The 12,235-nt window shown below is 34.2% G+C and overlaps 1 protein-coding gene across 5 annotated transcripts in view; it reads right to left on the reverse strand.

Annotated features, from left to right (window-relative positions):
* The window catches only part of MYO16 (myosin XVI), a 516,601-nt gene that overhangs the window by 126,684 nt on the left and 377,682 nt on the right, over positions 1–12,235 (reverse strand). For all 5 annotated transcript variants that reach the window (XM_006909366.3, XM_015587388.2, XM_025045004.1 and 2 more), the window contains 3 exons: positions 10,265–10,437; positions 7,812–7,892; positions 7,312–7,517 (listed from right to left, as the gene is read on the reverse strand). In XM_006909366.3, coding sequence (XP_006909428.1) covers positions 7,312–7,517; positions 7,812–7,892; positions 10,265–10,437 — 460 coding nt within the window. The remainder of the gene's footprint in view (positions 1–7,311; positions 7,518–7,811; positions 7,893–10,264; positions 10,438–12,235) is intronic.

Consider the following 12,235-nt stretch of genomic DNA (forward strand, 5'->3'; position numbering starts at 1 on the left):
TGCTGCTGACAATTCTCAAGTAATAATGACATTTTGATTCAGTAAAAGACTTGTATAATGTAAGAATTAATGAATAAATAATAAAGAAATGAATGCTGAATGAATGAATAGATGCCGTCATGGGAGATCATATAGCTTATTAGAGTAAAAATTAGGATTTAAACCAGATTATGAAGTATAAAAGCAAAAACATCACAGTCATCTTTCATTCTTCATCCTTTTTCCTATGAAATTTGTTTTCCTGACTCGATCATAAAGAGGGTGAATGAGACTAGATAAGAAATTAGCTACCCTTGGATTAAAATTACCACCTTCCAGTATATAAAAAAAATTACCACCTTCCAGTATATAAAAAAAATTACCACCTTTTTTAGTATACTAAAAAAATATTTAGTATACTAAAATACTGGCTGACACATTCTTTTATATACTGTCTGTAGCTGCTTTCTGCTATGAAGGAGAGTTGAGTAGTTGTATCAGAGACCTTATGGCCTGCAAGCCTACAATAATTACTACTTAGCCTTTTATAGAAAAAGTTTGCAGATCCTCAGAGTAGATGATGGGGAGATTTTTGATACATGATCCACTGATCAGTGTAAAAAAAATTCCTTTTAAAATATACTTAATTATGTTTAAGTTGAAATGACCTCTGGAATCTTTTATACCTCTCTCTCCTATTTTATATTCCATTGAAAAGTAAGAAGGCTTTTTTTCCTCCCAAACATCATTAAAACCTTAGACAATCAGCCAATCTTGCACAAAGTTTTTTAGCAGCAAGAATACAGTTAGATTTGGCAAAATTACCCTGAAGAAAATTTCTCCTTTGCCAATTAAAGCTTTTAGAATATTTAGTAGCTCCTGAACTTATTAATTCACATTTCTATTAAAGCTGTTTTGACAGTAACTGGCATCACTTTCATGTAACAAGGAAAACTTTTAGAAGATTCCAACCCATATCTGTAACTGATGATTCTGCTTCATTGGGCAGCCGCTGCCCATTAGTTTAATCCAATAAACTGAAGTGTGTCTTCTTTCATTCCTCTCCCCACACCCAATTTAATCATGGCTGTGTTCTTTCACAGCTTGACCTTTCAGCAACAACTGTGTCATTTAAACAAGCTAAATGATTCAGACTATTTCTAACAGGGATCTCATCCAGCAACAATCTCAAAACACAGATCGTGCTCCCTCATCATGCCAAACATAATAGCAATCCTTGTGGTGCTTTTACTGGACAAGTCCTTCTGTCTTTTCTAAATAAAGTCACCTCATTAAAGGGTCAGGCTCTCCCCGTAGTGATGTTGTCCTACTCTCCGCTGCCAACCATAAACAAGCTTGTAGATGAATGATGGACATGACCCTGAGAAGCTTGCCACCCAAGATCCAGAGTTATATTCCAAATGAGTTCTTTCTTAAATATGGAAGAGGCAGAAAATTTACAGGGTTAGCACCCTGCGTAGAGATACATATGACTAAAATCTGGCACGGATCATAATTGAAAATCTCTATTAATTATAATGTTATAAGCATACAGGGTATTAAATATAGCTTTGAAAAAGATGGTGTGGTACCACACAAGGTACACTGCATGGTACCATACCTTTAAGGACTTCTCAAAACCATTTCTTCAGCACTGACTCATATGATTCTTTCCCCAAAATTCTATTAGTTGTAAAAAAACACATGATGGTATCATATTATTCAACACATCAAACTCATATACACTAACTGAGAAAAAATAATGTGGTTACAAGTCATGAAAATAATAGCAATTCCTATGTATAGGTATGAAAATTTTTTTATTGCTCCCAATTACTTTCATGTTCTCCCTTTAAGAGGATATGGTAGCTTGTTTCAAAGTTGGCCACTGTCAATTGCTTCTTTCCCATTGAAAAGATCCAGGCTGGTTTGCAACCATTTTGACCAATAATATACAGGGTCAGTGATGCTATACTAGTCCTAGGTCCAGCCTTTAGGTTTCCTTTCTGGCCCTTTGGAACCATAAGCCACCAGGTAAGAAGTCCAGACTATCCTTCTGGAGGGAGAGGCCATAAGGCGGGCGGCGGTGGGGCGGGGGTGAGGGGGCATTGAGGCACCAGACACATGAGTGAAGAAGCCATTTTGTATATTCAATCCATTGAGCCTTCAGCTAACCAATCTCTTCTGCTATATGGCTGTGACTGTTAGAAAGACCTCTGGCAAGAATGCCCAACTAGTTAACTCACAGAACAGGGCGAAATAATAAATTGTCATTGTATGCCACTAAGTTTTGGGGTGGTCTGATATACAACAACAGATAACAGAGCCAGAAGTATACACATTTCCACTCTTTGTTAGGTATTTTGTAGTACCTCCCATTATTAGGACAATCCTCCACTTTATTGATATTCTCCTTGGCCAAGTAACTGCCTTTACCTATGGATATAAGGGGGTGCCATAGGCCACAGCTCAGCAGAAGTCATAAAAGCCATTCATCCATTTCTCTTTTCCCTCTTTCATAGAAAGGTCATGTTCTAGATCTGGGCTATCCCTTCGCCCTGGGCTTATCGTGAAAAATAGCCCCAGCACAGAGCTAATTTCAGCTTACGTGTGCTACCTCTAAACCACAATCAAATGTAATATAAGAGATAAATAAATCTTTGCTGTTGCAAGTCACTGACTTGAGATTTCTTGTTCTACAGAACATATTGGTGAAAGTTGTCTTTATAACGCCATCAGAAAAATCCCACAAACTTAAGCATCTAACCAACATTAAAGAAAGTCATTGAGAAGGAAGAATATATTAGATCTTTTCTGTTTATTTCACAGAGTATGGATTCAGATGCTCTGCTAGAGGCTAGACATTTAATAATAAGGGATGTCACTCATCCAAGGAGCCTATGGTCTAGTGCAGAGGTAGCTATTTTTTCTGTAAAGGACCAGAGCATAAATATTTTAGGCATTGTACACCAAGAGGTAAAATTGAGGATATCCTGTGACAATTTAAAAATGTAAAAAATCAAAACAAAACACTTTTAGCTCTCAGGTCATACAAAAGTAGGTGGCAGGCCAGAGTGGCCTGTGGGCTATTGTTTGTTAACCTCTGGTCTAGTGGTTGAGATTGGCACATAAATAGATACTTCCAGTGTGATCTAATGAACATACGTGTGTTTCGCAAGGCCTTTTTGAAGCTTAGAGAGTACACAAACCAATTGAAGATTTTATGAAAGATTTTCCAAAGAAGAGGATGCATGGGTGAATCTTGAATATCAAGTAAATGTCATAGAGTAAATGGAGAAAAAGGTAGAAAGGATGATACGATTGCATGAACAAAACATAGTTTCTGAAACCACATGACATATACAGGTAAACTATATTTTCTTCCATTAGCACATGAGTATCAGCATAAATAAAGTACCGAAAACTTTACAGCATAACTTGTCCAGCTTTGCTATCTATTAACACCATATAACCACATACCTACAAACACAGTTATCTTAGCCAGCTCAGGCTGTCCTAACAAAACACCATAGCCTGGGTGGCTTAAATAACAGAATTTCCTTTCTCACAGTTCTAGAGGCTGGTAAGTCCAAGGTCAAGGTGCTAGCTATTTAGTTTCTACTGGGGGCTCTCTGCCTAGCTTGCAAACAGCTGCTTTCTCATTACACCCTCATCTAAGGGAGAAAGAAAATGCATTCTATGGTGTCTCTTCTTATAAGGACATTAATCCTATTGGATCAAGACCCCATTTTTATGACGTCATTTAACATTAATTACCTCCTTATAGGTGCCATCTCCTAATACAGTCACATTGGAAGTTAGGGCTTCAACATATAAATGAGGGGGCACAATTCAGTCCATAGCAATAGGTAATCCTATTATGTTATCATGATTTTTAAATAATAATTTAGTTCTGCTGCTCCTTCCCTCGTTCTTCATATATCCAAACTTGTGAAGTCTCTTGCCACGAGAGACAGAACCTTACATCTTTATCATCCCTCTTGGAAGCTATTGATGCTATCAGAAAAAATTCAACAAGCATACTTCTACACTTACTCAAAACAAGATCCTCTCAACTAACACAAGTCTCTAGTTTCAATTAGGAAGACTCAGAATGATGAAGTTATTAAAGCCAGGATACCAGGGAGCAAATTTGCAATGTCATCACGTCTGCTTACAGATTCCATGGCCATGTTCATTATCCACATTTATCATCATGTTGGATTTCACAAACAATAAATGCTGTTCAGATAAGAAGGTGCTTGCTTCGAAACTGAATATCTTTTTCCTATTTGTCCAGTTTTTCTTGTAACCACATTATTTTTTCATATACCAAACAAAGTCATTTGTTTTGACAGGACTTTATTCTCTAACAGTTAAGACAAGGTGGTATGAATAGAAATAAATATTTTACATAGGAACAATACATTCTGTTATCTGATATTTTGGCAATCTAAATTTTCTATTAAATTGCACCTTTAGGCTTTGTTTATATAATGCTTGATTGCCTGGGGGTGGATTTCAAAGTTCTGATGAGCTTTCTGAATAAATATTAAATTGTTATTTCTTGATGTGACAGCATGTGGATTGTGTTTTATTCAAGCTCTATAGAAAGTGATGATCTCTCTATGGATCAGCATTTTTGTGATAATATTCCAGACTGGTATCCTTAATTTAAGAGAGTTAAAATGACAAATTTCTATTGAAATAAATTAATAATTTTATTTCTATTGCTATGTCATTGCAAATAAGGGTGATAAGTAGAAATTTCCTTTAAATAAGAGGCGGGTGAAAGGAATGCAAACATTTACCAAAAAGTATCAATCACCACCTCCATTACTCTTTTAAACAAATAAAGTATGGCTCTGGTCTGTTATGCAGAAACATTACTGAAAATTGAATAATCATTCATTTACAATGCTAGGTTTATTCTAAAAACATCAATTAAACGCCTATAATGCACAAGGACTGTGACTGAAAAAGAGATGATCCCTGTCTAGAAGTCATAGTATAGCAAAATATGCATACACATGAAAAACTATACTTAATTTTAAAAAATAGTAATTGTATATACTATTTTAGTCGAGATAAGTCAAGGTAGAGTAGATATGTTAAACTGGATTTGAAGAAAATAAAAAGATAATAAGAATTTTCTAATCATTATGATATATAACATTTCACACACACACACACATACACACACACACATTCTCCACCTTTTTCTTGAAGGATAAGGCAATTCAAATAACTGCTTGTTAGAGTAGAGGTCAGGAAGATTCATGCAGCTACCAAAGATTACACTAGTGAAACACTAAGAATTAACACAAAGCTTCTTTGATTCCATGATTCCAGGACACTCTAACGAAATTTAAAAATGGAAGAAAATGCATTAAAAATGCACTTAAAAAATCATTCATAGGGTGAGATTAATCTTATTTTATATTCAATATAAGAATCCATTAACGGTGCTTCTTAAACTCCAAGTGCATACAGATCACTTGGGAATCTCGACAAATTTGCATTTTTTAATTCAGCAGTTCAATAAATGACTGAAATTTTGCTTTCTCAACAAATTTACTTTGATCGTCAAGGCATTCACATACTTTCAACCCTTGGCTGGGGAAAAACAAAATAAAACAAAACAAAGACATTGTGCCCAAGTGACTAGGTATTCAAGGCCAGTGGTTCTCAAAGGGTTGTCCACATATCAGCAATGTGAACATCACCTACCTGGGAACTCATTAGAAATGCTAATTAACTGGCCTCACCTAGACCTATTGAGTTAGAAATTCTGGGAGGGCGGCACTGGAATCTGTATTTTAACAAGCCTACAGTGATTCTGATACGGAATAATATTAGAAAACCACCGTTCTTGGCAATGCTTAGGAAAGGAGTCACTACTGATGACCAAACTACAATTTATTAAGGCCTGTCATCCTCTGAGACTAGTAGATGTCACCTTAACCCAAACCACAAGACAAACCAGGGGGTCTTTGTAACTCATTCCCTACTGATTGTCATTCAGAAGGTCTGGGATGTATTTGGGATCTATTATTTTAAACTTGTATAGAGGCAGGTTTTAAATTCATTAATTCAGAGACTACTTGTACTTAACACGAGTGGGAGGGATGACTTTTAGTGCCCAAACTACTATGTATGGAAAATACATTACAGTTCTTCCCTATAAATAGGAGACAATGTGTCTATTACCTTGTTCATAAACATCTTTTAAGTTTTAAAACACAAATATTATGTCATTCTGAAATATATATTCTTCAAGTTAAACATACTCATTCCTCAAATAATTTACCTTGACATGTGGCTGATTTTATCTTCTCTTTTGAAGATATTTTATCAGTCTTTCTAAAACAGACTGCTCAAGAAAATGCATGATTTTTATTTTCTTCTTTATGTTTTTGTGAAATTTACCAAAATACACAATAAAGAAAAGCTACTTCTTCTGGAAAAACATGTGTTAAAAAAAATTGAACATAGAATTTTAGTCATAAATATTATGCCCTTTGCTCTGAACTAAACATTTCCAACTAATTAATTTAAAATTTTTGGTTTGTTTTATTTTAGTTTAGCAGCTTCACACTAGTGGCTCAAATTGAACTTCTGGTAAGAGAAAGTCAAAATCTCTTTTCTTAAATGAATGGTCTGTCAAAAAGATTTTTTCACACTATAGTTGTACAGCTAATTTTTAACCATAAATGCTAGATTTTATTCTTGTTACATCAATATTACTATTTTATAGCAATATTATTTTAAAACTTCATTTTTCAAATATATAATTAAAAGATAGATCCTGATTTTATTTTTGTCCACCCTCTTTAATTTTTTGATTCCCTAAAAACAGACATTCTCATTCTTTTCACCATTGGCTGTGTTCCAATGAAAATTCATTTACAAAATAGGTGGTAGGATGGATTTGGCCATGAGTAGTTTGTTAACCTCTAACTTAAAAAAAATTTTTTTTGTTTGTAGACATAAAGGAGAAAATAATCATATAGATATGTTCCTCTTTTAAATAATAACTTTCATGCAAACATTATATGCAACAATTTTATAAATGTGTAAATCCAAGAAAATCCACAAATTTAAGAGAATGTGAAAATGATTTCCAAGTTATCAAAATTTAGTAACTGTTTCATTAGTTTTGTCAATGCATTTCACTGTTTCCCAGAGTGAAATTTTGTTTGCATAAGACAGAAGAATATAAACAATAAAAGCAATGCTAGAGAAAAGAAAAAAAATCAGAAGATGCTTGCTACAGTATCGTCAGTATGCTACACTGAGCAGTGGAAGCAATGTTTTAAGAACAGAATTTACCTTGACAGGAAATCTGAGAAGGAAAGGCGAACAGGGTATCCATATCGAATGATCTTCACCATTTCCAGCACCCCAATATATTGTAGCTGAGCAGACACATAAAAATTATCAAAAGTATCTGGCAGCTTTGAGTTATTGGGCTTGATGCAATGAATAAAGTGTGGAGAGCACTTCTGAAGTTTTCCAATAATATCCGTTAGAGATTTCTAAGGAGAGAAGTAAAACCAAACTGATTTTCCAAAAAAGACACTGACTGAAAATATAAAGCAGTTTTTAAATAAAAATCTTTAGCTTCAATCCATTACTTTTTAAATTGATTATGCATTCACTCACTCTGTGTGTGTGTGTATGTGCACGTGCACGCACGCGCGCGCGCGTGTGTGTGTGTGTTTACTTTTTCTGAAAGTACTCAGGGGTCAAAAATGGAGAAAATTCTATGTAAACCCTCAACAGTTGGTATAATCAAAATTTAAGTTTCAAAATCTGAAAACAACACTAACCCTGAGTTGCGAAGCAATCGTCAGCGGACCTCCTCTTTCTAGTCTTTGTAGAAATGTAGAAGATCCTTTCTTTTTTAATAACTGAAATGAAAACAAAAATAAATAAATAAAGGGTGAGTAAATTTAGTTACTAAATTCCATTTAAAAGAAAAAAATTAACCCCTGCATTTATGTAAATTCATTTACAGGCACATACAGTTTTAAAACAGACTATAAAAATCAGTACCACTACATAAGTTGGAAAAATGGGGAGCTACATGAAAAATAACCATTACTGCCAACCTCTCAAGTACATGGCTGTCGCTATCCAGCAACCAGTTTAATTTGATCTGAACACAGATCTAGACTCATGTGGTGGTGCAGTAAACTCATTCTGGCATTATTACTGGTTGAATTATTGTCTACATTTATCATGAAACAGCTTACTCTGGGGCAAAAGAGTATATTTTATGTTATAAAGATCGGATGTTTTAACAAGCATTGGTTTGTTCCTTTAAGATTGATTACAATTAGTTTCTTACCCATTTTTTCTTTCTCTTCCTATTTTTGCTCCTTTTTAAAAAACTGCTAAAAGGGGTTAATAAATTACTTGTCTGTGAAAAATGACAATAGACTGTTTTCTTCAGTAAGTAATTATGTACAGCTCTTAAAAGAATAAAAAATCACATGTAGCAAAGATTAAATGATAATAGAGATAAAGATGTCAGTGGAAATAAAGCTGGCGGGTAAAGAAATAAAGGTTAGAAGGTAATCAATTAAATTTCACAAGGGGTTAAAAGGAACCTTAGCTACTAATGTACTATTACATTTGAAAAAATCGCACAGACTTATATCAACATATCTATTGATTCAAAATCATATGCCTTAAAATAAAAAGATCTTGATAGAAAAAAACATTCTGATGATACACTCTCTTCAATTTGGTGTTATTGCTTCCATGACAATAGTTCATTTCCTTCCATTAAGATGAACTGTCAAACTGAAAAGATTAATTGCAACTGACAAGGGACTGTAAAATTAAGGGACTATAAAATAAAGCGACTGGTCCAGGATCAACCTTTTCCTACAAACACAAAGCCATGTGTGATGGTCAGTTAAAGAGTGGGTAGAATCCTACCCTGCTGGTCACAGTGGTGGATGTGCAGGGATGAGAGCAGTTTGAAGAGAAGTGAGAAATGGAACACTTAAGGAATAATCATAATAAATAAATCTCCATCCCTTGAAATTGAACACTCAATTTCCCTTTCTGGGTGAAGGAGTTACTATGAATTATTTCCCTTTTGCAGTCCTTTAGGGAAAAGACTAATGGCATCTATGTCTGGTAATGTTTAATAATTAAGGTTAAAAATTATAGTTTAGAGGTGTGTAGTGATTTCTTACTCTTGATTTCCAGGATGAGTGAGAAAGGAAGGGCCAGAGGTTCAGCGAAACCCTCAGGGATAGAGATCTTTCTCACCCTTTGTCTTTTTTATGTAAAAGATGCCATTTTGTATTCAGTGAGACTGCATTCCTGTGATCATACAGTGCTAAACAGCTATATCAAAGGATCCCTGAATCTAGGGTCTTCAGACTAAACGCACACATTTACCCCCCCACACACACTTATTTCTAATGTTACACACATTTCTGCCACTCTTCTAAAATAGAACTGATTTTAATTATGCTTTTATTTTTATTGGTAAACTAAAATGCATTTTAGTAAGCTACAACTGAGTATGTAAAAATGATTGTCCTGGACACTTTCCCAATCATATTTCTCATCTTTTATGATTTTGGTAGATGCAAGCAAAACAAACTGGGCTACAATAAGGCACTGAATTTTTAAACTTAAAATATTTCAATTTGAAAGAACTCTTTACTAAATTTTTAGGTTTATTTCACAAACAGAACTGTTAGGTTGTAAGTGTAACCACACTTGTGTGGGACGAATATACATTATAAAATAGTATAATAAAAAATAAGTTAACACTCTACAAACAAAACAAAACAAAACAAAAACAAAGCAAAAACCTTCTAGCACCTGAAAAATACACTACATCTGTAAGAAACTACAATTTATTCTTTAGAGATCGAAAACTTCTAAAGTGATTAATGTCAACAAAATAGGGTAGTTAAGTTAATTCCTTCTAAGCCTACTATCCCTGAAGTTACTTCCTATTCATCTCAAAGACAGTCATAGAGATGAAACATAAATAGGATGTTGTACAGACAACCAATACCATTATTAATACTGCATTAGCTACTGAATTTTCACTAGAAGATATTTTACTATATTGTTCCCTCTCATGGTTATACTTTAGGTAGGCAAACTTTTCTTTTAAAAAACTTTTCTAATTAAAAAAAATTAAAATGTCAATTTATTTCCATTGGCATTTCGAATTGTGTTTTTAAAAAGAAGCAAATGTTCTAAACAAACTTAAAAACAAACAAACAAGAATCACAAAAATTCCTACCTTACTAAGTTCTAGATAATTCCTGTTTTCTCCGATAAATGAAGAAGCTGTTATTTTCTTACTGAGCAGGGCAGATTTATGTCCTCTGAATTTAAAAGGATGCAAAGACAGAAGGGATCCTGTTTGTGACAGTTTCGACTGGAACAAATGATTGATCACGACATTTTCACTAGCTAGAAAATAAATAAATGAATATCATAAGTGGCATTAAAAGCATTATTTACATTAAACTTATTCCTCATCCAAATGCCTTAACACTAAAACATTCTGAGTGAAAGATATAATTGAGAATCCTATCCTTCCTTTTGCCCCTATTTTATTTTCCCTACTATTAATCATTCCACTTGATGACTTTTGACCTTCCTTGCCCTTGGCCAGGAGTCTTGATCCTCTGCCTGAGCACTCGGCCCTTTGCTATCTAATTAAGTGTCACTTACTACTCTCCTAGCTGTTGGAACAGAGTCTTACCTGCTCAGACTTAAGGGGCTTCAGTGCACTTGACCAAATCATGAAGATACGGATTCCGTCAGTAACTCCCCATTCCAGGAAAATAACTACCCAGAAACACATTTCCCCAAGATCTAATCTGTCTCAGGTTATACGTAGAGACCCTGTCTCATTTGGTTCTATCAGTTGTTAGGTGAAAAAAGTGCCTCTTTTTCTGATCCCGTTAAGTTGCAAAGGTAAAAGCAAGCTGACATATATTAGACGTTAGGTTATACAAGTTCTGGGCCCACACTCCTTTCTTGACACCTCAGAAAGAAACTGGAGCCATGATGAATGGATTTTTGATAACAAATTTAAATAGCATAGTGAAAATTATATATGGTGTTTAAGGATCTAAAGGGCATTTTTCTTGTGTCACCTAGATCTAGATGCAGACAGTTTTTAAGCCTTACTATCTTTTTCTATAAAATGATTATGGTCATATCTACTTTGAGGATTACTACAAGATTAAAATGTGAATATACATAACTCATTTAAGATCATGCTTAGCCCATCAGACAGTTAGCAATGTTTAGTAGTAAAGCAGTTTAGTTTCTACCTTTTCCACATCCAAATTATTTTGCTTGCCCAATCTAATACATTTATTAGCAATGCACTCAATGCAAAGTCATGACATTAATAAATCAATGGGGAACTAGGGAGGCGTGTCACAGAAGGGAGACACAATGATGGAATACAAGAAGGCAAAAAGGAGCCCTGTGGTGTTGGACTGAAATTATAGGTATCAGCGTAAATTCATGACACTTAATACATAGCTACATATCTACACATTATCTATTTCTAGATCTTAAATTTTGTAGTTCTGAAAGGGCCAAAAAGCCATGACACCCTAGTACAAATGAGCTCACCCAGCCCCTAGACCTTAGTGTTTAATAATACTACTCTCCTGAAAATAAATCAAGGCTTCTTGGACACATGGATGGTTCTAGATCTGAGGCAAAGTAAATAATTCCAGAACATCTTGGAAAGCCAAAATGCAAGGAAGCGCTAAAAGAGATCATGAGAACCTGACAAAAGGACACAGAAGCTAGCTTTAAGGAGTCTCACTAGCCACGTCTTGGGCAATTCCAGCATCAAAATAATGATAGTAATGTATTATGAGTCATTGAATAAAATAAGGGTATCGAATGTATGGTAACAGAATAAACTAAACTTTTGGTGGTGAGCATCCCATAAAATATAGATACCAAATTATAATGTTGTGCATTTGAAATTTATATGGTGTTATCAATCAATATATTATATCAATAAATTTTTAAAAAGAGACAGGTTAAAAAAAAACAAGAAGAATTCATGAGTATATACTGATAATTAGTTAGAAAGAGGAGTTCTTACAGTAGATTATTACTAATAATGGAAGAATGGGGTTAGAAAATCACATTTTGCAACCATAAGAGAAATAATTAATTCACATAAGAATCATTCATTTATGCAAAACTTAACAGGTAAAATTTTTGTGAGGAA

The sequence above is a fragment of the Pteropus alecto genome, unplaced genomic scaffold (assembly GCF_000325575.1).
Source record: "Pteropus alecto unplaced genomic scaffold, ASM32557v1 scaffold13, whole genome shotgun sequence".
NCBI lineage: Eukaryota > Metazoa > Chordata > Mammalia > Chiroptera > Pteropodidae > Pteropus > Pteropus alecto.